Genomic DNA, 27,673 nt, shown 5'->3' with positions numbered 1-27,673 from the left:
AAATCGTACTTTATTTTTACTGTTGCATAAAAGTTCAGTAAAGCCTGGATGTCACTGTTGGTCCTTTTGTCTGTGTTTTCTTCTTGTTTCTTTTATTACGAGCTGTTTGTGTTTTGTGTTGTCTGTTATTTACATGGCATTTTTAAGAATGGTGGTTGCCGGTGCTACATCGGCTGTACTTACAACATCATGGCCAATCGACCTCTTACGCTGGGAGAGTATTTACTTTGTAGGGCTGCTGTGCTGGATTATGGAAAAAATCATAATCACGATTATTTTGGTCAAAATTGAAATCACGATTATGCAAACGATTATGCAGCGCATGTGATGACTTATATTGTTTACATGATGGCATGTCATTTCTGTCTCTACATGGTCACATGTTTACAATTCTCCTCTGCTCTCTGTATTGCGCGTGGCGGAGTTCGGCCCCAATGCGTGGGCACACACACACACACACACACACACACACACACACACACACACACACACACACACACACACACACACACACACAGACCAACCTCTCTCGCTCTCCCTCTGCCATTTTCCACACGCCGTTTTTGAAATCATTCAATTCAATTCAATTCAAATCTTTATTGTCATTGTAAGTCAAGCAAACAACGAAATTGAGGTAGCAATCTCATGGTGTACATAAAAGAAAACAAAATGGACAAGAGCACAGGACAATAAAACAGTTATAAAAGACATAAGAATGGCAGTAATGTAATAAATAGATATAAAAAGTGCATATAATAAAGTGCTAAAGTGAGTAGCTGTTGAGTTGAGAGCACGGATGGCAACAGGAAATCATCCGCAATCACCTGCCCCTTGCATTATTTGTAGTTCACCTACTTGACTGGCTCGTGAAGTGGATAGAGGAGAGGAGGGGAGGGGGATGTACTGCACATGCGCGGCTTCCGAAGAAGACAAAATAACATCTCCAGGCGTCCGCGACCAAAAATCATTTACCCTCGATTTCATTAATTTTGAGATCGTTTGACCTCAAAATCGTAATCGCGATCACCAGACGATTAATTGCACAGCCTTACTACTTTGAAATAGGGCTTACAAATGTCCCTCAAAATGGTGTTCTAAGAAGTACATGGATTCATTTTGTTGCAGATACAACAAAAAGGGGGCGTTCTTAGAATATGCAAGTGACACTGACACTTACATTGTATCACATAATTCTCTGGTTGCACAACATTCATTATATTCATATAGCTTTTTTATGAGAAAGTCTCAGTGTACTCAAGACAATAACATGATGTGATGTGGAGCCACAAAGGTATCTGTTTTTCTGAGTAAGCCATGTCAGATGAATTTGAATTGTTGAGTGAGTGCTAATGTTTTTGTAACTGTGCTGTGACAAACAGGTAAATCTGTTTAGATTTAAATCCCTTGTTAGTTGTTGGGCCATGTGTGTATCATCCCCGAGCTCACACAACTCTGCCAAAGATTATTTAAAACTGTGAGACTTAATGGGCTGTGAATGTGGCCATGCTCAGTACAGTTAGGATCTCTATCTGAGTAATGTTTACCTTATGTGTATGATACTAGCGTTTGTTTTGTGCGAGGGGGAAGGAAAGTGAAAGGTATCGTATCATATGGGGGATCTAAATCAACGCAATGAGCCTTAAGTTGTGAGGGAAACTCGCTGGGGAAAAAGATAGATGCAGTCTTCCTCTCCCTGGTCTGGTGTCATAAATTACCTGGCCATCGATCCATGGGTGTCTGGGATTCTCGGCGGACCTCCTTCTCACATTCATCAAGCCTCGAGTCTGCAGCTAAGCCTGAGTGGAAATGCCTCAAACACACACTCCTCCGTTGAGTCTCAGCAGCGTGGCCTGTTGCTTAGATACAACACAGATTCGTATTTACTTGAAGAGCGGATAGAACCTGGAGGACGGCTTACGCACCAGTATGTTTAAGCATCTTGGTCTGCGTTACATTTTTGATTTCATGTTGTCTGAAAGCTTTTCAGAACACTTGCACTCATAGAATACAAATACAGTATGCTCTCTGCACTTGAGATTGCCCCTGCAGCAATCTAGGAATGAAACACAGGACAGCCAGCAGGGCATCCAGGCTGATGCCGATGATATTTATTGTGTACTGTTGTGAGAACCGGCTCCCTCTATTTGAAAGTGCAAATGGAGATAGAGTCGGTCATGCAAAGGTGAAGCCTCTCCTGCACAAAACAAAAACACCAGTAACACAAGTAGAAATCTTGCGTGTAGTTTTTCCCACTTCAGAGGAAAGGAGCTCTATGAATTATTAGTGGTCCACAGAGAAGAGAGAAAAAAACATATTAAAGGTCGGAGGAAATTGAAAACTCAGGTCATGTAGAATTAAGATGATAACAGTGGAGGCTATTTTTCCAGCATGTGAAGCTCACTTATAAACACAGCTCTTCCTGACGCATTTAGTGATAAACTTTTTAGTGCACAGCAACACTGCTGATGATGTCATAATCAGGATAGACTTTGTTTGGATGTGATGACTTGAGTCAATATTTCATCTGATGCATAATTCTTTGAAACTAATGCCTCAAACCCTTTGGTCTACTTTCTAAAATGAAATAAAACATCTAAACATGAAACGGACTTGCATCAAAAGCATTGGAAAAAGCATTGTTTTGTTGTGTCAAAACTGTGGTATCATAGTCCCATACTCTAGAGACATTAAATCTGTTTTGTTTTTATGTTTTTTCTTTTTCAAAGACAGATAGTTTTGGCCAAAAAGGCTGCAAAATTATATTACGAGGCCAACATTCACTGAAAGAAGAAGATTGAGAAAGACACAAGCCCTCTAGCGTCCGCAGTAGTTATGAATTTTTCTGTTGGGAGTAAAGGAGGAAGTCAGTGACGTTATTACAGAGCCACAAATAAAACACAGAACTAAGCCACAAAGGACTGCTGCTCTTCCATCCCTTTCCTACCAACAGTTAAGCTTATCTTTTAACCAGATCTATGATTGTTCCCCAACCTTAAGCAAGAAGTTATTCTTAAAACCATAATGCCACAGGTCTCCCAACCCTTACAGTAGCATTTTAACCCAAGTCAAACAAATTTTAACCTGAACCCAAGCATCTTTTTTGTCAACTTATTTGGAGGAAGAAATGCATTTGGAATGGATGAACCACTGTGTTGATAACCATGCTTTCATCCAGTATTACAACGCATCCTCATACAACGGTTTGTATGATATCAAATTAGACCCAGAGCCACAGTTGGCGAAATTTGGTGTGGTCCAAAGAGATCTGGGTCTCTCCCAAGCCCAGATCCATGCTTTGGCTTTCTCATCATTGCTAGCAAAACCTCTCATTCACTACAACTGGAAGTCTAACCTGCCCCTTCTGTTTGGCCGCTGGGTCACTGATGTCATGGCCCACTTGAAGCTGGAAAAGCTCAGATATACCACTCAAAGATAGGGCTGCAACTAACAATTATTTTCACTGTCGACTAATCTGTCGATTATTTCTTCCATTAGTCGACTAATCATTTTAGTCCCCAGTCCGTCTCTCCCAAACCCCAAAATTATGTCATCTAATGTCTTGTTTCGTACTCATGCCAAAGGGTTTTAGTTCACCGACACGGGAGAGTGTGTAAAGCTGCCAATATTTGACTGTAAGAAGCTGCAATAAGAATACTTTTTATAGTACTTTTCTATGAAAAATGACTCCAACCGATTAGTCGACTAGTTCACCCCTACTCAAGGATCAGTCAATGAATCCCATTAAGTATGGCAACCACACTGGGCTATTATAATAATGTCTGTACTTCAAGAAATCTTAATTTAATGCCTATGTGTGCCCTACTTTTTTTCTTTCTTCACTTGTTCTGTTGCTGTTAATTCACTTGCAGTACCCGATTATTATCATTACTGTATCTTGACACTTTATATTTTGTGTATTCATGTGTATCCAGTGTATTTAGAGGTGTTCATTTGTTTGTCTGTGCAGGCCTAGTGTCGTTCACCAGACCTTTCTCAAGAAAAGAAAGGTCTGGCTGGGCCGACTCTCACTTTAAGATTGGAGAAAAAAGCGCCCCAGCTGCTTTTATTTCTTTCAACCAATCACAATCGTTCTGGACGGTGCCACAGCAACGGTGCGCTTGCAAAAATATTGCCGGGGGGAAACAGGTTTTGGTGTAACACGGCCACAAAAATATCGCCTACAGGACGAGAACCATGGCAGAAAAATGGTTACATCCCCGCAAGATCAAACACCGCAAAAGTTAGTAAAGGACGTGTTGAAAACTGCAACCGGAGGTTGTAGGGCGGGACTTCAGCGGGTGGCTCGTTCCGCCCAATGAGAGGCTGATCTATGCAGCGAACTTTGGCCCACTCAGACTAGTGCAGGCCAGTCTTGAGGAGGGGCGGGGTGGGTTTGGATGTTGTGGCTTCAGAGTGTATTTGCTCCATGTTTCTTGCTTCTTGGATGTTTCTAAAACAAAAACAATAAAAATGACTGAATAATAATAACAAATTGACACCTCTACTGGTTAGGTTTGGGGAAATAATCATGGTTTGGCGTCACATCACAGACCTAACGTTAAATTTAAGGATGCTAGGTTTTGGAAAAGAAACATAAAGTTACTTACTAGTACTTAATATAATGGGACGGCGTACCCTAAAATTACTCACTTGGTTACACCTCAGACTTGAATATCGGTCTCTCGAGGAAAGTTGTGTGTTTGTTTGACCCATCCACCATTCCAACCTCCCTCCATCTAATGACCTTCGCTCTTTATACTACTTCCTTCTTTATTCCTGTCAGCGCATTCGTCACGTGATCGCAGCCTTCATGATTGGGTTACATAGAAATTCTGGCGCATTACTTTCCGTAAGTACACATACGAACAGTGCCTTAGTGTTGATAAATTAACCAAAGTATCTGGTGAGGTTATCAGAGAGCCCCGTCAAAGTCCCCTTTGTCTGTGCAGACTTCCATGCAAATCTATCCTGTAGTTGTTGAGATATTAAGCATGGATTGAAGTGGTGGACTGACTGACACTCCAACATTGCCATCTTTTTAACCATGCACATGCCTTGTACTGATGTTGAAACAATATCTAATGAAACTGTACTATAATAGATGGTAAACTGTAAATATAATATACTACCTAGCCCTATTGGCTGGCATATTAAAGCACCCCCACAAGTTGAAAAACTAGCTCCCTCTCTTCCTTTCCATTATCCATGAGAGCAGATTCTTTGTTCCAAGCCGCGGCTGTTTCCGCTTCAGCAGAGAGAGGAAAGAGCAGAACCTTGAAGACATATCACTTCTCTTTCTTTCCACCACTCTCTTTCAACCTCTCCCATACAAAGGCTTTTCTCTCTCAGGAAGGGGTCTCCTTTTTAGTTAGCTTCAGGTTCACCGCTCCTCTTCTCTCACGAATGACCTAATATGTGTCCATGTGGCGAGCATGTTACTGACGGCATGTTACAGTAGTCCAGGCAATGCTTTCTTTCTCATGCTGTGTGCTTCTCATCTCAGGCTTTGCCCTACATGCAGTCACAGTGTGTGCTTGTGTTTTCTTACGAGTAGCCAGTGTAAAGGTGAAGGTGGACTTGATTTAATTATGTAGTCACGCTCTACAATCGTGGCGACTCTCTCCCTCTAGAGTCTATGCTCTGAGCTGAATTAGCTTCTTTTGTATTGGAGATTAACCTCACTAAAAACCGTACTTAGCCTATTTAACTTCCATATTTTAACATGAGCCACGAACCCCTTCGCTACTGAAGCAGTTCAGCCTCATCTGCTGAGGGTTGTACAAGATTTAAAACTGTGGTCAATCCATGCCTGCTTACAGGCTTTTAGGGGTAATAGGATAAGATTAACGCATTTGCATACTATTGCAATGCATTATTCATGCACCGTCCTCTTCTCTAATTTGCAGGGGTAGGGCCTTTCTCCTCACTGACTTTAACATCTGGGTGACCTGGAAGCAGGATGAAGGAGCCCCAGCTCTCAATCCCCTCTGGGTGTCACCCGGCACATGCTACCTAAACATTTACTAACCTGGTGCAGATGGCCATATATGGGCCTGCTCCCCCAAAACATGAATGTTGTTTCATTATAAGCAATTAAACTCCGAGTGATGTTCAACACAAATTATTTTAGATTGTTTACAGCCTTTCTTTTTCAAACCCTTGCAAGTTCGGAGCCTCGGAGAGTCAGTGGAACCATTTGCTGGCTTTGAAATATTCATTAAAGTAGATATTGATTTCAATTAAGGGGATTCAGAGATCACAGAGCAGGAAGTCTCTGCTCTTAAAAAATATCTAGATTGATTTATTTTGCTTGCTTTAAATAGAACAGATACAGCTTGGCAGACTGACAGGGATGAGCGCGTCATCCATTGACTTTGCTATCGGTTACCACCTGATGGTGATGTCTGGAACACAAAATCAAAGCTCAAGATTATAAGTGGACTTTTGTACCATATGCACATCATGTGGACTCAATACCCTGACAAAGCAACCGGTAATGTCTTATCATTGTTATTTGTTTTATCCGTCAACCCTTTAATACCCACCTATTAAAACAATAGAGTACCGCTTGCAAATCTCTGCCAGTAGAAGACATAAAATGAACCCCTGAGTTTCCCCTGCGTGTCTAAAGTGTAAAATCTCGGTAGGAACTTATACACATTGTGTCTAGCTCTGTCCTAAAGTTCAAGCATATTCATGGATAGACATTCTGCAGGATATGGAAAGAATCTTTGGTGTTGCTTTGTGTATGACTCTTGTCTCTTTACTCCTGGGTCACACGTGTCAAAATGCTACTGTTGGTACTTGCTGTAGCAGATTGTACAATATTCTTGGATATGCTGAGAGGAAGAATATGTTCTTGTCATGAATAAGTGACAAACTGGCACAAGGTAATCATGGAGTGTTTTCCTCTGGAATACTTGACCTGTTTGCTTCCCTTTAGAAAGGGACAGTTCATGAAAATATGGACTCCATACCTCTGTTTCTTAAACTATACTGTGGCTTCAACACCAGCCAGCTTGACTAACTATAGACACTGCACCTTTGGATTGTGCTGTTGCTTTTTATTTATCTAAATGTTTTGCCATTTTTATTTTTGGTGGTTGTGCAGACCAATGTTTAACCAAAGAAAAGTCAAAATATATACTGGAAAAAAAACAAACAAAAAAAAAGAATATTTCTGACCATTAGACCCTTAAGTTGACTTTGGACATGAGGATTTCAAGGACTTCTTAAAGTATTGAGCACCAGGCATGCAGTGGAGGTAGGGATGCTTGTTTGGCCCTGCAGGGTATCTGCAGGCATGGGCAGATTAGGAAACAATGGGCCCCTGGGCACAGATATGCAAAGGACCCTGCCACCTCTTCCACATAAGAGCAAGACACACAGACTTTGTGGTGGATTTACATCTCTTTGTAGTCGTTATGCATCTTTTTTCCTGGTTTTGTGTGTCTTTGTGGTAATTTTGTGCCTTACTAAGATAATTTTGTGGCTCTCTGAGGTAATTTTGTGTATTTTTAGTTTTGTCTCCTTGTGGTTGTTTTGTGTCATTTTATAATTATTTGGGTCTTTTTTTAAAGTAATTTTGTGCATTATTTGGGTAATTTTGTGTCATTTTGAGGTAATTTTGTATTAATTTTGGTCATTTATCTGTTGCTTTGTAGTCATTTTGTCTCTTTGTGCTTGTTTTGTGTCTCTCTGTGGTTGTTTTGCCTGTCTTTTTTTTTTTTTTTTGTGCGTCTCTTTGCAGTTCCTTTGCATCTCGTATAGGTCTTTCTGTGTCTCTGGGGTCATTTTGAGGCTGTTCCTTGTCACGAAGTGTTGATTTGAGTGACATTTTTAAGTGAAGGCAAGAGGGCCCCCTGACACTGTGCCCGGTAGGCTCATTCAGTAATCCGTCTGCAGATATGTCTTTCAGGCCCCAGACACCTCCACCACCAAGTCAGCCTGTGTGTAGCCTGGGAGGCCAAACTTAAGGCTTAAAAGCAAACACTTGCAGCTGAATTTCAAGCTTATTGCTTTGAGTACAAGGTAATAGCTGCAAGTAACTCCGATCAGTGTATAAACATTTTAAGGTGTGTGAATACTGCCATGCATTGTCCTCTCTTCTATCTTTATGACAGGGCATACATTTTGAAAATGGCATTTTTAATGCGTATTAATGTATCTTTTCACAGTGTTAGAAATCTGTGAAAATAGAGTGCTATCATCCTGCAGGCACAAGAGGTTTTTCAAGAGTGGAATTCCATTTCTTTTGCTGATTTAGCTGTTTAACAAATGTAAGCTTTTCAAGCTGAATGAGATATTACCAGGCAAGTGTAATGGACATTTGCTGCACTGTAGAGCCCAGCATTTGGGTGAGGTTTATTTGGAAAGGTTGAGTGCTGATCACTGCCAGGCATAAATCTCTCCTTACCAGAAAGCAATCAACACCCTGGCTACACGATCATTAACCAAACCTCGAAGTTTACGAGATCCATCATCACCTCTACCTGGTATGCGTGTATGTGTACATTTGTGCAGGCATGCATTTGTGTGTGTAGCACGCTCAGCCAGCCTTTTCTTGTGGTCACGTGAGCTCACTGTTAGTGTTTTCTCACCTGCTGAGAGCTCCCTTCCTGTTGTTCTGAAGGTGCGGAGTGATTCACTGCCCTAGACACAATACGATGGCATGTTGTGTGAGTGTGTGTGTGAATGAGTATTTGACTGCCTCACAGTTCCCAGACACAGGCATCAGTCTGTTTCATTGACTTCAATTCTCTGACTGGCTGTCTGGGTATCTGATCATCTGTCTGACTCACCTCGATGTGCTGGTTATAAATCCTCTCCTCTCCTCTCCTCTCCTCTCCTCTCCTCTCCATAACAAAGCTAAGAGCTCAATGTTTTCTCTTATTGATTTGACACACAAATTATGTTATATTATGAAACTTTTGATTTTCATTTCCCCCTTTTTGCCTAAAAAAGTGATTTCAAAATGCAGTCAGTGATTTGGGGAGTAAAGGAAAGGTGTATAGAGCAAGTTTTTCTCAAGTTAAGCAAGTTTACTTTCTCCAGAGTCTTAAACAGCAGAGTGCTTTTCATTGATTTTCTCCAGTGGAGCTGAAGATGCCTCCCGTGTTTGGGTTATGAGTCTGAAACGATGCAGGAAGTGGACCTATTCTCTCTCATAAAATAAATCAGAAATGGTCATGAAGAGGAAAGTCAGATGTCTTTACTCTTGTATGCTGCTTGACATTCTCAAAAACAGGCAACAGACATGCATTGTTCATCTCGCTAATTATTTCTCTTCCCCACAAAGCACCTGTAAGGGGGGGGGGGGGGGGGTCATTATGTTTCCCCTGGGACTGAGAATGGCTCTGAAATTGACAAAAGTGACACTCTTTTTCTTGTGATGATTTAATAAATTTTATTAAATTAGAACTAACAGCTTATTTCCCAAGATAATGGAATGCATTATCTCTGCCGGGGGAAATAAAATGAGCCTGAGCCAAGTACATGATGTGTATCTGGAAGTGTGTCTGCAAGCCACGCCTGAGTACTTGTGATGTTTGGACTTGGAGAATTGTTCAGTTTGACCGGCTGTCTGCATTTCTTTGCGTGTCTCAGGATTCAACTAGTGGTACAAGAGTTAAAGGTAGCAGGAATACATCAGGGATCAGTGATACCGCTTATTTGGTTTGACCTGCATAAACTGTGTGCCCATGTGCGTTTTATTATATTTGGTGTGTTGCATGTTCTTATACATTTTAAGATGAAATAGTGGTTTTGGCACCAAACAAACAGACAGAATGTGCAGTCTTTTTTTATCATTTAGTTTTTAATTTGCATCATATGTGCAGATCGATCACAGGTATCGATCCAGGAAACATGTTTTGCTCAGATCAGTTCTCGCAGTTGACTTTTCTCAGCTTTACCTGCAGCTTTCTCCTCTTTTGCTGTACCTCCCCCCCGGGGTGTGTTCTCTCTTGGCTTTCCCCTCCTCAAGCTCTTCTTCCCTGACACCAAAGAGCTTCTTTTTTTGGCAAAACATCCCACCTTTCCCTCTTCCTCCCCCGATCATCCATATCCCCACACTTTCCCCGCACCCCATATTTTCAATTTGCTGTTGTTCAGGATTTTTTACGAGGAAGCTCTAATTTGTTTCCCCTCAGATATGAGCATGTAGGAGTGTGTGCAGATAAGGGCCACCCTCTCAGAGGAATAATGCATTATTCTCTGTGTGATGTGGCGTAGTGATATGGTTGAAGGGGCTTGTCAGGGATGTGACGGGTCTTTGTTACCTGACTCTTCCCTCTTTGCTGCTCCTCTCCCTTCTGCTTCCTTCCTCGTCTGCGCCCGCTCCTCTTCCCCGCCTCCCTGACAACAAGTCTGCCTATTTTAAGAGTTGTTTGCTCTTGACTGAGAAGTCAAAATCAGAGCTGTCGTGTCGCTCCAGTGGAGCACGCAAGCCACCTTGTAAAAAAATCTACTGCCTTACTACAGCTGAGACCACCTACAGGCAGTCTCTCTCTCTATTTTTTTCTCTTTAACTCCCTCACATCTCCCTCCCTTTTTCCTCATTCACTTTATATCTCTTCCTGACCTTCTCTTTTCATCTCCTCCTACCCTGAGGAGATCTTTTATAATTTGTAAAAAGCCAGATGCAGTACACATATTTACAGTCAGGGTTGGATCTGATGAATACTGCACTTGCTTCTGGCACCAAAAGCCTTGAGAAGTACAATTTTAGCAGCCAGTCAAAGTATTAAGTGAGCCATGAGTAGTGAGGCTGACACAATGGTAGCTTTAAATGGCAAACACTTGAAGCAAGTGGTAAACACTTGCGTGTGTTCATGCTCAGAGATGTACACATCGGCGTTTATGCTGCATGTGTCCACACAAGCTTTTTTTCTAGACTGCGTGGGAAGATATATTTCTACAAAACACCTGGTCTGTATCTCCACTTCTGTTCAGCAATCTTTTACTGCAAAACACAGGTGGAGAGAAGATTGTCTTGTAGACTTAAAAGAGTCTAAGGTAACAGGTGTCTATAAAAAGAACCACTAACGTAATTCCAAAAAGGGAACAGACGCCTGCATGCTGTCTTCATTTGCAATCAAGTTTTATTGCCATGTTTTAGTCATAAAACCATATGCAGAGGTTAGTTTCTTTTCATAGCTTGAAATGGCAATCGCAGGGTTCTGGAGTGATGAAATCGATTAAAACAGTATTACGGTAATGATCCAATCTGCAGCCCTGAAAATGAAAAGTTTAATCTGTTGGAGTTACTGGAAAAACACATTGGAATGAGATGCTCTTAATGATTTTAATGTAGGGTTGCAACTAATGACTATTTTCATAATCTGTTAAGAAACTGATTACTTTTTTGATATATCATTTAGTCTTCAAAGGAACAGTGTGTAAGATTTAGTGGGATTTAGTGGCATCTACTGGTGAGAATTGCTGATTGCAACAAGCTGAAACTTCTTCAGGTTAGAATTCCTTCAGTGTTCAGTTGTAGGAGGTTTTTACATGGAGTCAGATTATCCGTAGAGGTCTTGTCCTCTAACAAAACAAATGGATGTGATTACCTGATAAAACACACAGAATAAAACAGTTTCACATTAAAAAAATCTGCTAAATCGGACACAAAAACGCAAATGGTCCTGTCTAGAGCCAGTGTTTGGTTTGTCCATTCTGGGCTACCATAGAAACATGGCAGTGCAACATGGCAATCAACATGGACGAGGATCCGGTCCCTATGTCGATATAATAGGCTCATTCTGAGGTGACGAAAACCCAATGATTATACACTAAAGAAAACATACTTATTAAATTATATTCAATTTCTGGCAATATATCCCTCTTAAGGTGGTGTCTGCATGGTGTCTGTGTCACTCTGCAGTTACACCTCCAAACCACTAGTGGGCGCTGGGGTTTCTGTGAAGTCCTGTAAAGTTGAGTTGATTCAAAACACACATTAAACACACATTAAACATGGCTTAATACAGACAATATCAAACACAAGTACACAAATTGGCTTCACTATAACCTGCAGGATTTACAGACAAATATTTGTCTTTTGCTGGAAACATTTTTCCCACAAATACAACATGCTAACGTTATTAGCACGAGCCCATGGCATTTAACATTTTATAAATTAGCTTAGCAGCTAGCGGACTTTTCCTATACTCATATGAAGCCAGGGACAACAGCAACATTTAACAAAGGTAACGTTAAAAAATTCGGCTACATTAGAGCTCACAAGGTTCATCAACAAAAGTTGTCCTAATACAGCATGCTAATGTTATTAGCACAAGTCTCTGGCATTTAAATTGTATAAATTAGCCTAGCGACTAGCAGAGATTTCCTCTACCCATATCCAGGATAAATTACATACCACATAAAGTGCTGTTATGTGGGGGCTTTATTGTCTTCACAATTTATTGTTTCTTAGCTGTGAAATTAAAATTAATAAAAGCTTTGTTTCCACCGAGGGAAATTGTTTCGGTTTATAAAAATAGAAAGGAGGTCTGCGTCGCAGCGACGTGTAGTTACATTTCTGGGGAGGAGCATGTCAAGCTATGGTACAGGGTGTGGCGTAGTAGGCACAGCGACACTTTGAGGCAGAAGTATAAATCCTGCTTTAATCCTATACACTGGGCCTGTAAAATACCAGAAAATAGAAACTGCTCAACACAAAGTTCCTGGAGAGCCAGGTGATGTCTGAAATGAAGGGCTGGAAATTTACCAGCTAATATTTGGCATTTTTACTTGATAAATTACTTGAAACAAACCTATTAAGAAAAAAAACTGCATATAATTTCCAGACAGTGGACTAATGATTTCATCACGTAGTTGAAAGAAAATGTATTTACACATGAATGTGTGTGATCCTTTTGACCTTTACATTTTTTCAACATTGTGGTCAATTCAGTGCAGTTTCTGTGTCTGAGATTGTTTCCTATGCAAGATGCACTGGCAACAGTGTGAAAAATGGAGGGAGATCTGTGCCTAGCCTTGAGTGTGTTGCAGACCACAGTGAGGTAATTCCAGATGGATTGTGCTAAGGGCAGCCTCAGCCTAAGGAGATGACCGCAGCCTGTTTATTCCCAGGTGCACTCACACTCTCTACTCCACAAGAAATGGTGTATTTTTTTCATCAAGATCATAGCAATCCCCCCCTCCACCCCTATCCCGACTCTGTTATCGCCAAACATACATTAGAATGTCAGACACATCTCCTCCCTCCTGATCCATATCTGCACAGCCTCCCTCTCTCAGCCAACCCCCCCCCCCCCCCCCGCCCGTCTATAAACCACTCCAGCAAATGTTACCTTTTCATATCTGGGCTGGGAAAATAAGCTTTTTTTTATTATTTTTTTTACCCACTGCACGTGAGGATCTGCAGACACGATAACCTTCGCCGCTGAACTGCAAATGTCACTTTGCTCAGCCAACCAATCGCATTTCTTGTCATTGGCCAGCAGGGCTCTCTTATGGGGTTCACACCCATGACACTGGGACTGAGCAGATGTGCACACATGAATGAGAATGAGTCAGCAGGGCTCTCAGGTGTGGCCAGGAGAGGCCCGACTGAAATGCCACAAAATACCAGGAAACTATATCAGATGAAACTGTGCTTTTTTATCAGAGAAAAATAACTGGAGAGGTAACAATGGGTTGATTTTTGCAGCGGTTTTCCAAGCGCTGAAGCTAATTAGTACAGCGGCGATGCAGATTATGTCTCACATGGTCAATTGTAGCAACAGGAAACACTGGCTCATCATGCTGCACAAAGGTTTAAATGAGAACATTGTGCAAATCAGTGCCTGCGGAGTGGGGAATGCACCGCAGCATATTAGTGTACCTAAAAAACCCACCGGTGTCATTGCAGGTGCCTCGAAGCCCAACGTGAAGTGTGGCTTGCAATGATGCTGGTTTGTTAACTGGTTTGATGCAGCAGCCATTACAAGTATGATTTACGATGTCAATGCTTTCAGTTCGATAAACAGTCAAGCATTTTGTTCCACATAAACTCCCTCACTCAGATTTAGTTTTGTGTACATTCTGCTTCCACGGTCTTCAGTTCATATCGCTCACTTGCACGGAGAAATGAAAGGGCATATCTGAGCAGCATCTGGATTTACATGCTAGGTAATGTGTTCTTCACACACAGGAGTATGGAAGATGGGAGGCAGTTATGCTTATCATTAATATTTCAATACTCCTGTGCAGCTATTGGCCTGGTCCCCAGCCCTCAAGGTTTATCTTTGTGATGGCATATTTTAGTGACTGGGACCGTCAATATTCGTGACCACAGCGTATTTATTATGTGGTTTATTATGAGTATTCTCGGCTGCCGCCAGGTCCCTGTGAACTCCACCATTTCCTTCATATTGGCTTTCAATCTCAAGTTGGCGGGCTGGGTAGTAGCCATTGTACAGGAAGCAGATACTAATCTGCAATAAGCTAATATCAGCCAATATCATGGCTCGGCCATTCTACCTGTCAGGCTTGAGTTTACAGGTTCTTTTAACTAGACTCGATTTAAACACAGCAGATTGGATGTATCTGATTTAACCTCTGCAAATACAAGGGGTCTCTCACACATTATAGTAAACACAGTAAAAGGAATCATGTAGATGTTTCTTTTTTTGGTGATTCCATGACTTTTAATTCGTAAGGCCTTAATACGCCAAGCTGACAGTCATCTGTTGGTCAATGTCGGGCCATTGGTGAGCATCCGTTGCTTTAGTTTTGGCGGTGTGTTCCACACCGTTGGTACTATTTGCCCCTTACTGGCTTTTATTTAGACAAACTGGAATATTGAATCGGTGTCAGAGATAGTGGAGCCCGTAGGCAAATTAAATCATTTTGATTAGCTGGTCAGTTCAGTCTAGAAGAAGAGAAACAGAAGTGAGGAAAGTAAACAAATGGCTAAAGTCAAGAGGGCATGAGATGAAAACAAACTGGTATACTTAGTAAGATTATGTTTTCAGACACTGACCTTTGAAGAATCTTTAAAGACCTTGTGATTCAATGACTTCTAAATCATACAACCTTGATACACCAAGCTGACGGTCATCCATTGGTTGACGCAGGGCCATCAGTGAGCATCTGTAGCTGTAGTTTCTGCTGTGTGTTCCACGCTGTTGGCACTATTTGGCCCTTGTTGGCTTTTGTTTTGAGCGATTCAACATGTTGAAACGGCGTCAGACACAGTGGACCCCGTCAGCGAATTACATCATTTTTGATTGGCAGTTCAGCACATTTCAGTCCATGAGAGGAGAAACGGAAGTGAGGAAAGTAAACAAACTGCTCTAATTTAAGAGGACATGAGATCAAAACAAACTTGTATATTTGGTGAGATTTTGTTTTCAGCCATTGACCTCTTCAGCAGAAACAGTTTGTAAATGTTTTTGTTCGTGTCTTTCAACATCGGGTTGTATTGTTAATGTACAAACTTGCTAACCAGCATATTGAATCTGTCTTGTCAGACTTACGGTTTCCCTTTTAGTGACGAACACAGACTACTGCTGCCTGCTGGTATGGAGAGTTATTTCCTCTCATGCAGATGCAGAATATATGTGCTAGTTGGCCATTGGCTGTAGTCTGCATTGCGTTCAAGTGTTACTGTTTGGCTGAGGGGATGCAACAGTTGGCCTTATTCACCACCAGTTCTTTGATGTCAGTTTGGAGTGTCTGGGACTTTACTCATCTCTTGCTGAGAACAGGTTAAAACAGACACTTAAGAAACTTTAATTACTGCTTGGCAGCCTCTTACTTCAGTATTACCTTATCTGTATCTCTAAACATCTTGAAGTCATCTGCTCGTGTTCCTTTGCCTGAATATCTCACTGACTACAAAACCAAATAACTGAATGCTAGATCTTCAGTGTTTGTCTTAAAGACATTTTCTTGGGGACACGTGGCTGTTGCTTGTCAGACATCTAAGCTGTGACCCTTCAGCGTGAGGTCAGTGTCTCAGTCCAATAGGCCACCTTTGCCTTGGAGGCAGGTCCTTGCCGGTGGGCTTGTCTGAGGACACCTCGTCTTTGCTCTGATGTTAGGAGACAGGCTCCTCCTGTGGCTCTCCTTATCTGGATCTGTGGGGCAGCTCATCAGCCTCAGGAGCAGCAATCAGCCTGCTCGTCTTCTGGGGCTGACTAATCACACATACTCCCGGAGAGGATGAGATGGAGAGCCTGCCAATCAGCAACCAAGAAATTAAATATTTACACACATGCTGTTACTTTAACGGGGGATATTAAACACATGTGGACATGTTTCTTAGGGCAAATATTCTGTTCGTTTAATCATGCTTTTACAACACTAGTATGAAGCCAACATGTCCGCTGTTCACTGTCATTTATGTTTTTGTTTGTTTTTCTCTCTTCTGTAGTTCCTGTGTTTGAAGAACATCCGGACATTCCTCAAGGTGTGCCATGACAAGTTTGGCCTGCGCAACAGTGAGCTGTTTGACCCTTTTGACCTCTTCGATGTCAGGGACTTCGGCAAGGTAAGTTAAACACTAGACATGTGATGGATGCTTCACTTCCCAGCCTCCAGAAACACTCTGCGCTTGAACTGACACTGTGATCGGCCCAAAAATGGTGCTGCCCATAGGCTACATTCTAACTACAGTGTGCGCTTAGAGACATGACGCTGCTTGTGTCCCTGATAATATCATTTACAGCAGGAGTGATGTCCTTCTGTTGTCAGATGAAAAGCTGAGAAGTGATGTATGGTATTTTTAGATGAGCTGATATACTGTGTGCATGTGTGGTGCAGAAGTACAGACGCGTGGGTTCATCGACAGTATAGCACATCACGTCCCTGTGCTTTGCTTGGGTTTAAAGATAGTTCAAAGTCAAATCTGTCAGTTACATTAACTTCAATATGGAGCGTGGAGCTCAGATGAGCATTTGGTGTAACACTTCGGGGTCAGCAATCTCATCTCGTGTCACTAAGTGACTAAACACAACTCCGCTTTCTAACAGTCTGCTGCTAGAATGCATAGAGGATGTGTGTGTTGGCTCAGCAGTAAAAGTAGCTGCTTCACTCGCACATCGTATTAGTTGAGTTTTTATGGGGTATTCAAGTGGAGAGTTTTGTATTTATTAAATGGGTAATGTCAAGGCCAGTGCCCACAAGGTCTTTTTTTTACCCCCTTCCTTCTGGGAGAGGTTGGGGACACGGAATCTAAGGAGACTGGAGTTGAACTGCTGCTCTTTTGTATTGAAAGGTGTGTCAGTATCCGATCAAGATGCCCTGTGAATGCCCTCTTCTGAAGGTAGTCTGTTTATGTTTCTACCAGTTGGCTGTGACTGGCATGGACCCAGAATACTCAGGAGGGGTGACATATCTCACGTGGCCTGGGAATGTGTCAGGATTCCTTGTGAGGAACACATCTGGGTGCTCAGCCTGTTGCCTCTGTGATGCAGACATGGATTACAGGATGAATGGATGAATGGATGGATGGATGGATGGAAATGTAGGTCTTGAAGTTTGTGTACATGTCAGATATGTAATTAAGTACTAAAGAAGTAGTACAAAACTGCTGCAGTATACAAGGAAAGAGGGCACAAAGTTACAACATCTTTTCTTTTCATGCGACTGAACATGAAAGGTACTGACTGTGGGTACAAAGCTTTCCAGTGGCCGTCTGTCTCAAATGGTAACACGCTTCCTTCATTTTACTGTTTTAAGACTTTCTGTTTCTATGTTAAACTAGTCTGGTATAGTAAAGCTGCAATGATCGATGAATCTCCAACTAATTTGAGACAGTAAACTGAATTTCTATGGCTTGTGGACAAAACAAGACATTTGAGGATGCCATCTTGGACTTTGGGGAAAAAAGTGATCGACATTTTTTTCCATTTTTTGACATTTTTAAGACCAAACAACTAATCAGTTAATCGACAAAATAATCGTCCGAACTGTTGCAGCCCCATTGCATCGCCAGACTGTTTTCACACTTAGTTGTAGCGCTGTCTGTGAAACAACAGCAACTTTCAAGCTAGCACCCTACACATTTAAACATTTTTTTTTTTGCAGTTATTTGGCAATTTAAACACCAACCTACCAACAATATTTTGCAAGGGCACCATGCTGCATCCTGGACTTAGTGCTGCCCAAGGCAATTGTGATTAGTTTAAGGAAATACAGACAACCCAGAGCATCTTATTCACTTAGTGTCGAGTTATGTTGGGTTCAGCCACACGTTTCTCCAGTGCTGGCAAAGCGTGAGATAGGCTGCGCTTTGTGATACCACATGAAAGGAGGAAACAAATGGGTGATAGAGGATGGGGGGAAGGGTAGGCTGGTAATCCATAACCAGTCTACCCTGTTGGCCTCAGCTTCTGAAAATGAATTGTTTCTCTTGAATTTTAATCCCTTTGACTGCAGTGTGCATTTGTGTGCGGCTACATAGGAGTAGATTCTCTCCAGGCTAGTAGGTTGTTAAAACAATCATCAGGGTCAGTATGATGTCATTAAATAGATGATGGCAGCTGATGCCACTGTGTCAGGGCTGTTGCTGTGGGATTGTTAATACTGTAGCTTTTTAGCTGATGGAAAGAACATGTAGAATTTGTACTCCAGCGATGGGGATTACTCTGCAGAGGTGAGATCTGAATAAACTGCATTAAATCTCGCTGTGATCGATTGCAAAGCGGATGCAATTGCGGAAAGTCATCCGCTCATTTATCTAATAGATCTAATTCAGCATATCCACTCTGTTCGCATAGAGGGACCCAAGAAGGACGGAGAAAGAAAAGATGAGAGAGAGATGAAAAAGAAGACAAGGACTCATTTGGCAGTTTGTAGATATACCACAAGACGATGCCTGAGAGTCAATGAGCTCGCAGTGAACGGTATTAAAATCCAACAGCAGTCAGAATCAATCACATAGACCCTCCATATGTCAATTTGTAAATTGCTTTTGTATGGTCGCAGCGGTGGCGGCCTTGTCTCACCATTGATTTTCCATTAAGGCCAAACATCACATTATAATATATTGAATTGAGCAGATCCCTACTAATGTGGCATACATTTAAATAGTGAGAATGCCTCATAGACGGGAGATTAAAGGGGGCTATTTTATTCATTCAGTCGGTCTCTCTAGTTGTGCAGCTTGTCAATGGAGGTGCTCTTTCCTCTTTTGTTACCTTGGCACAAAAGTTTCTTTGTGTGCTCATCTGATTGCTAACAAAAGGAGTTGTAGCTTCCATCATATATGTATCATATCATGCACCTATGCTTTCTGTATAAATCTTTTATCTCCTTTGTTTTCATCTTATAAAAAGTAAAAGAAAAGGAAACGCTTGGCAAGATAATTTGTTTGAAAGTCAAACAGGTTAGGCACTTGTGCATTCAGTACTTTGATGTGAGGATGTGCTTTTTTAGACGTACAACTTCCCACAGTAAAAACCGTCATTGACGATATGTTAAGACTAGCATTTTGTTTCTATGAACAACTGATAAAACATATCTTGATTATAATATTTACATGTTTTTTATGAGTTCTGGTTGGATGACCTATTCAGTGGCATTAGAGGATTTCTGGCTTACAATGGTTTAAACAATTAAAAATAAAATAATGCAATAGTTATAGGTGATGTATTTGTGAAATCCAATTTGTCTCCATTACGAGGTGAAGTAGAACACCTGTGTTGTTTCTTTAAATGTTTTGCCTCCGGTGAAAAAGACAAAGCAATAGAATAAAAGGAGAGAGAAACAGAGGAGATGTCTTAGTGAAAGGGAAGGAGGAACTCTGTGCGTCCCTGATGGCACTTCCTTCGGAAAACAAATTGGCTGTTTGCAAAGATAGAGCCCAAACTGTAGATTTTTAATCTCGTCTGGAAGAGTAGAATTAAAAGGTATGACTTTGGGGAGAGGAGGTAAGATGGAGGGTTTTGATAGCAGCCTCCTCCATAAACATTAATCAGCCCCAATCCACCTTTCATACCTCCACAGTGGCTGTCAAGAGTTCATCTCCCTTGGCCTCTGACTGCCATCTCTCCCTCTAATGATGCCTTTCCCAGGTCACATGCAAATAGAGACCGAGGCCAACTGGGGCCTAACGCTGAAAAAAAAAAAAGTAATTGCCCCTTCAAAACCTCTTTCCATTGGGGCTAGTATCGAAACAGATGGAGCACATACCCTGCTCGATGCCCTCTGCTGATATTTATTTTCATTGCTTAACTCATTTCAACCAGAGAGACCCTACGCCACACACAGCACGAGCTAGGGCTCCCTTGTTGCGCTCTGTGTTCGCAGAGGGAGAAAGTAGCTGCTTGGTTTTAATGTACGTATTGCCACGCTTCTCCTCTTCGCACCCAAGCCCATCCCCCATCATTAGAAATTCATTATGACATCATTAAACCAATGAAATACAGCTTATTACAGTAGACCCCAGAGAAGGCTTTTATTTAAACACCTCCCTCCATCCGAACCCAGCCGCCTCGTTTCCCTTCTCCCAACCTATTTTAATTAGCCACCAAAGGAACATTGCTGTCATTTAAATGAACATGGCAATCAGTTTATTTGGCTGTTGCCATGATTAGCATAATTAGCCTGCACCTGTTAACCATCTATCAACAGTTTGGTAATTTTCCGTCTGTGACTGGAGAGCAGCGAAGGAAGGAAGCTTTCTGACAGATTTGTCGTCTTCATTAAAGGGAATAGCATCATTTGTTTGAAATGCAGACAGTGTTGCTTGCATCAATTTCTATCTCATCTAAACAGCCTCGGCGTCATGCCTGACTGACTTGTGAAGTGTCACAGCCATCCAAGTCATGCTCATTGACTTGATAGTACAGAGTCAAGGTGAATGGATTTTATTTGTGCGCCGCATTTGAATGGAAATTAGTCCCTCAGTGTGAGCTCATTGTTTCTATGAAACAGCCATCACTTGGCAGGTGGTTCAGGTGACAGCCGGCAGATTTTGCAGCAAACGCATAGTAATGATCTGTATATGTATTTGCATATTTTGCAGGTTTCCACTTTACAGCTAAATCATCCTCCTTAAAACAGAGAAATCTTTGCTTTACGACCATAAGTGTGCAACTGCCTGTTCTTTGGATGAATTCACATGTTTAATTGCAAGATATCTCAGATTTTTTTTTGGTCTGCATCCCAGCCTAAAATCAGTTTACTTAATATCGAGTACACAAAACACACCTTGAAACAGATGGAGTTGTGATGTGAAGGAAACACACCAATCCCCTGATTTAATTTATACCAACTGCTCCCTTCTCAGCAGCTTTTCTTTCCTCCTCACTTCCCCCATCCATCTCTTCCCCTTCTTCACTGTCCTCCTCTCCCCACTCATTCATCTCACACCCACTCTCGCTCTGAGTATGTTGTGATAAGACTAAGCCAGCGGCAGGCAAACCACCATTGTGTCGGGGCGGCGTGATTGCCATTGGTCGGCGGTGTTTGATTACCCTCGCTGCTGCTCTGAATCCCGCGCACACTGAACTCTGCTCCTTTCATTTCCTTCCTGCGCTCTACGGCTAAAAATAGCTAGTTGCTTAGCATCCACGCCCAGTGCTACTAACATCTGGAACGTGCCTCAGCCACCGTTGGCCCGCCTGCCTGAATGCTATTTACTGAAGTTGGATTTAACCTCAGTCAGAAGCCCTCAGCCTGGCCCTGTGCTCACTGTGAACACATGCAAATATGCAGAGTACAAGGAGCCTTTGCTGTCTTTACTGGCTTTGTAAGCCTTTGCAAAGCTTGCCATGTATTACTAGCTACTGAGAAAAGCGTGCATTATTTTGCCACTGATGCCTCATTTGTCTTTTATACTGTAGAAAAAGTCTAAATTAGCTTATTATGAGGCAAGATCTGAAGCTATAAATTCATGGCCACTCATTCTTAATGAAAGCTGGAGAAATGTGTGTTCCTCTTTGACAAGACAAATTATACAAGGCTACTGAACAATGTCCGTTCACTGAGGAGGGTTACAAACACATTGGTATTGATTCACGCTGGTTTTTGGAATGAGAAAGAATAGCTGTAGAAAAGGTGGTGATCCATGCCTGTCAGACTGAGGCGGGGGAGAGTGCAGGAAGTGATGGAGGGAGGTTTAAGGGTCAAGCAGCCAGGGTCACTCACTCAGGTTAGCGCGTCCCCATCCATTAGTGACCACGTCCTCAGCGGCAGTCCTTTACTGTCAAGGGCCAAGCAGATATTTAAAGCGATGACTCACAGTTACCTTGTCTGTCTGGAGGAAGTGAGTGGTTCAGTGAGGCTTATCCCAAAATATGATACTTGAGCTCGTGTTTAAATTTAGTTTGAATGTAGTTGAAATGAGGATATTTTTCTTAACAGGTGGATATAGCACCCTGAGAATAAGCTCTCACGAAGCTGTTGGTCAATATTGGGCCATCGGTGACCGTCTGTGGCCCTTATTTTGGTGGTTTGCCCCGCACCTTTGGCACAAGTCGACCCTTGTCTCTTGTTTTGGCTGATTCAGCATGTTAACTTTGCTTCTGAGCCCTTGGAGATTAAAATAAGATTATGATATGAGATAAGATTATGTTTTTTAGCCATTGAGCTTTTGAGCAGAAGCATTTCACAACTGTTTGAGTTGTTGTTCGACAGCACACGGTAGATATCCTTCGTCCTTTCAGCATCGCGTTGTGTTGTTGATGTGCTTACTTGCTAACTCCTGTCCGTCTTCTGGTTTCCCTTTTTGAATGATGAATACAAATTACAACTGCCTCCTAGTAGGCCTATGGACAGTTATTTCTTCTCACACGGGCACAGAACGTATGTGCGAGTTGGCCTTTGGCTGAAGTGTTTAAGTGCGACTTTTTAGCCGAGACACAGGTGACGCGAGGGAATGGAAAAGTCAGCCTTCATTGCCACTTCAGGTCATTGATGTTTGTTTGGTGTGTCTGGGCCTTTGCATGCAATGTGTCAAATGTATTTACAATAGAGTATTCCTACACAGTGGTATTGCTGCTTTTACTTACATAAAGTATCTGAATACCTCTTTCACTACTGCACACTGTTTCCCTTGATCCAACATTACACCCAGTGTTCCCCTAAGAGAGAATTTATCTCCATAACCATCTCTGGAAACACATCCGCCTGCCTCAGCAGACACTTTTGTGGCTTCTTCTTCTCTCCCTGTACCCTCTTACTTCACGCCCTGTCCATCAGGACCCCCCAACTGCAAGTTTTTACATAAAGCTTCCAAGACATGATCAATAATTCATTCCAAATGCCACAGTGCTGATGATAATTCTCCTGACATGAATTATAAATGGGAACTTCCTCCCCCTTCCTGTGTTTAGACCCCCTTCCATTTCTCCCTTCCATGCTCCACTCCCACGACCTCATTATTCCTGCAGCTCGTTACGGTGACACCCGCAGAAACAGGTGGTTGCTGAGCAATAGGTTGTCCGGGATACGGCCGCTGTTAGAGCTCGGCTCAGGGATGCTGACTGTTGGAAGCTGTCCAGTTTTGCCGCTAGTTGTCTGCACTTACAGTACAGTCAAGATGAAATGTGATTGATTGTTGATGACATCTACTCCTACTCAGCCCAAACAGTCCACAGCGTTGTCTGGTTTGCGTGACGGGTGACAAAAAGCTTGAGGTCCAGACTGAGCCGAAATGTGTCATTTGAATAAAATCTTAGTGCCATCTGTGTTCCCTCCAGCTGTTCCTTGCCCACCTGCTCTGTAGTGTGACTTTTCGGTCACACATGGAGGTCCCAATCTATGGAAGCACATTATAGTCCAAAAAGGAGAAAATAAATGGTGTGTTCTCATTATTATGAATTCTGTAACCCACATATTTGACTTGTACGTATTCTTTATACGTTATACTGTGAACTTTTGCTCTTTCTTTGGACAGTATTTTGCACAGTCTTGTACAAAACTCTTCAGCTTTCCATTTTTAATTCATATATTGTCATCATGTCATCATATTGTCAGTTTTTTATTGTCTTTTTTATGCTTCTTGACTGTTTGCAGTACTGGATTTGATGTTTTTATTTTCTCTGTACTATTTTTATTGTTGTGCACCAAACAACAAGGCAAATCCCTTGTGTGTGAATACCTTCTTGGCAATAATCCTGTTTCTAATTCTGATTCTTAGCATCTCGAAATTGACCCTTCACAAGTCACATCCCTTGTGACACATCCTTTGTGCTGTGCTCCAATAACCTTTGAGCATACTTGGAGCCTGGCAGAACCCCAGTCAGTTTTCCCCTTTCCTGTTGTACTTAGATTTGCTATGTGCTAGGCTCATCTATCTTAAGTTAGCTAATGTTGGCCTAATGCTAGCTAAACAGCTTGCTAAAGTATAGCTGCATCAAGAGGAGTTAGTCTGTCAGATTATCAATATCAGTTAGGTTTGGTTCCTCATTTCTTTGATAACTTTAAAGAAATTTGGAAAGGGATAGTGTTGGTTGCTGACATATTTTGAAGAAGACATGAGTTATTGTTAGCCAGAAAAGATCACCAGAAAGGGAAAAGGGGGCATGGACATTGCAAGAGCTATGTTGACTGTCATCCTCTGCATCTCCTTTTCGCTTTGTCATTGAGATTGGAAGCCTCAATGTGCATAAAAGTCAACATCAATATATCCTTCCATCGCAGGATTTAGTCATTACTATCTGTTTCTCAAAGTTAATTTGTCTGACGCCCAGAAACAATGACACTCAACTGCACTACCAGGCTAAAAGGAACCAGTGTCAACATTTTTCTGAAGTGGGATTTATACTTGTACATCAAACCAACACCGTACCTACAGCTCTGCTAGTCGCTAGGCTAATTTATACGGTGTAAAATGCCATAGGCTTATGCTAATAATGTTAGCATGTTATATTTGTTTGGAAAACATGTTAAGTATAAGACAGTTGTTTTGTCTGTGAACTTTGTGAGTTGTAATTGAACGGAACATTGTAACATTACCTTTGTTGAATGTTGCTGTTGTCCCTGGCTGAGTGGAGGAAAAGTCTGTTAGCTGCTAGGCTAATATATACAATGTAAAATGCCATAGTTGTGTGCTACAAACATTAGCATGTTGTATTTTGGGGGGAAATGTGTCCAGATAAAGACAAATGCTTTGTCTGTTGCTGCGAGTTATAGTGAAGCTGATTTGTGTGCTTGTGTTTGAAATTGTCTCTATTAAGCCATGTTTAATATGTGTTTAATGTGTGTTTTGAATCAACTTAAGTTTACAGCACTTCACAGAAACCTTGCCACCAACTAATGTTTTGGAGGTGTAACTGCAGAGTGACACAGTCAGCCCACCTCACAAGTATAAATGCTCACAACAGCGTAGGCCACGTGTGTAGGCCATGGTATAGGCTCTGCATAGAGCTGACACACAAGTATAAATCCTGCTGTAGATTAGCAACAGTAACTAAGGTGGGGATGGGACTTAGGAAGAATCAGTTGTAAGAAACCTCAGTCAGATTGCAACATCTTGATCACATAGTCTTGCAATCTGTACCCCCGATTACGAACTAAGTGTTAATAATGCCAACCATGTTTCCTAATTACAAGGAAGGGGTTTTATAATCATAAGATCATGATATAGCTTTCTTGTTTTGTGTGATTCTAAGTCATACTAACCTAATACAGAATTCATATTGACAAGAAAATGTCTTTCTCCCATAGGTAATATGAAGGTGTTTCCTTACCATTCGTAGCTGTACTAAAACTACTCTACTGTTGAAACAGAAGAAGCAGTACCTTCCAGTCAGTGGAGACGTTTTACTCTCAATAAGCACTCTGTCTTTATTCCTTTTTTTTCTCTGCTCCACTTTATTTCAGTACCGTTTTCCCTCTGACAGCAGCACACAACAGTGTCATTTGAATCCACCAGAAGAGAAAGAAGAAAAGCGAGAAGTGATGAGCTGTATAAAAATCATTTATTGAACTGTTAAAGCCCGGTGCAGTCTGAATCCTATTGTGGAAATAATTGGCCTCTTTTGTTTTTGGTGACAGTGAGTGTTACTATGTGCTGCTAGACAAACTGATAGACACAGACAATGCGATTTGGCCCAAGCTCGGCGCTCAGCCTGGCTCTTTTGAAGTTTCTCAGCTCACTGGCATGCAGCGCAGAGTACCCAAAAGGCTGCTGAGGTGCGATCGCAACTCTCTCTCACCTTTTGGATTGCGAGTCAGTGGTCACTGGAGGGGGTGCCCCTGTTGTTGGGTTTGTGTCTTTGGAGCGCTGCGGGACTAAAGTGGGGGGATAAAGAGGAAGAGCCCCCACAGAGCAGGAGTCTCTGAATTCCTTGCAGCCGGTGTGAGCTCTCATTATTTCTCCTCCCCTGATTCCTCCCTCCGAGGCCCCACAGGCACGTCGATGATGGACAGGTACATTCTCTGAGGAATCACTGGCATGAAAAAAGAAGAAAATCACCAAAAAGGGAGAACGTCCTCAATCATTTTTTCGTTGCACAGGGATTACGCTCATACGGAGCTGAGAGGCAAACCCACGTGGCTCATAAATCATACTTATTGTGCACAAATTTAAATGTGCATTTCAGTATACCTCTTAGATCATGTAATAACATCCCATTTGCCCTGAAATTGAAAATAATTTTCCCAGTCTTCATTGTGTTATGCTGTAAACAGTGGCTCAGCACCTTGCACAAGATATTATTTTAGGAGACATTTGGCACACAGAGCACATAATGTCGAGGTAGCTTTGCCGGATCATCGGAATAAGCTGCTTTTCAAAAACCATGATTAAATCATGAGAGTTACCAAATGGCAGCGTGTCACGTAAAAAGAATCCTCTGTGTTTGTTGACAAGGGGGCTTCACTGGCAAAATACTCTGGAAAAAAAGAGACAGATTGCACAGACTGCTCTCTGAATTAAATCAGAATGTTGTCTTTGAGTTTTAGATTTTTTTTTATACTACACTGTCAACATTGGTATTAAGAGGAAAGAGCAGACAGATTTGTACTATTAGATGTTGCAGCTAGGAAGTAATACTCTGCCAGTTAGTTGCACCCTAGAAGTGTTAATGGACCATGTGTTCACTGACATGTGCGTCAGCAAGTCGTTAGGGCTTGGCTTGGCTCCTAAGAGATGTGAACATGAGTTGGATGTTACAATTTGAATATTTCAGGAGATAGGACAGAGCAACATGTAAACATCATCCCACCTGCATACTACATACAAATTATGACAGTGTTCTCTCACTGGAAAAAGGCAACATGAGGTGTTTTTAAGGCCCAAACACACCAAACTGAACTGAACTAGTGGCAACAAAGGGGACTGTTGTGTTGCCTAGTGTCGTCTCAGTGAGTCACAGGTCCATGCTAAATGGACCGCAAGTGACTTGTAAAGTGTCAAGTTTGTAAAAAACACACTTTACTTCAAAGTACAGTGAACTGTTGGCACAGAGCTTTTATTCTAAAGCACCATTTCCTGCTGTAGAGTGAGTGACTACTTGACAGAGACAGCAAACTAGTTCAGCAGCATTGCCAAATGCAAGTATGAAGCTGGATATATTCAACTGGGCAGTCCTTGAACTAATGACTAAGAAGATGTCTGGATGTCGTACTGGACCAGTTGGGAACCACTGCTTCAGAGAAAGTAACTCTCCATACCAGCAGGTGGCAGTAGCCTGTATTTTTTTTGATCGCACACCCTCTTAAGTTATTTGTTTGCTTTCCTTACTTCCATTTCTCTTCTTGTGCATGGATC

General features: G+C 41.9%; 1 protein-coding gene across 5 annotated transcripts in view; it reads left to right on the top strand.

Annotated features, from left to right (window-relative positions):
• The window catches only part of vav2 (vav 2 guanine nucleotide exchange factor), a 291,900-nt gene that overhangs the window by 61,103 nt on the left and 203,124 nt on the right, over positions 1-27,673 (top strand). For all 5 annotated transcript variants that reach the window (XM_049603492.1, XM_049603491.1, XM_049603489.1 and 2 more), the window contains exon 2: positions 16,385-16,501. In XM_049603492.1, the coding sequence (XP_049459449.1) occupies positions 16,385-16,501 (117 nt within the window). The remainder of the gene's footprint in view (positions 1-16,384; positions 16,502-27,673) is intronic.

This window comes from Epinephelus fuscoguttatus, linkage group LG18 (genome assembly GCF_011397635.1).
Source record: "Epinephelus fuscoguttatus linkage group LG18, E.fuscoguttatus.final_Chr_v1".
NCBI classification, from domain to species: domain Eukaryota; kingdom Metazoa; phylum Chordata; class Actinopteri; order Perciformes; family Serranidae; genus Epinephelus; species Epinephelus fuscoguttatus.
Note: the sequence above shows the minus strand (reverse complement) of the source record. Positions and strands in the feature narration are given on the sequence as shown.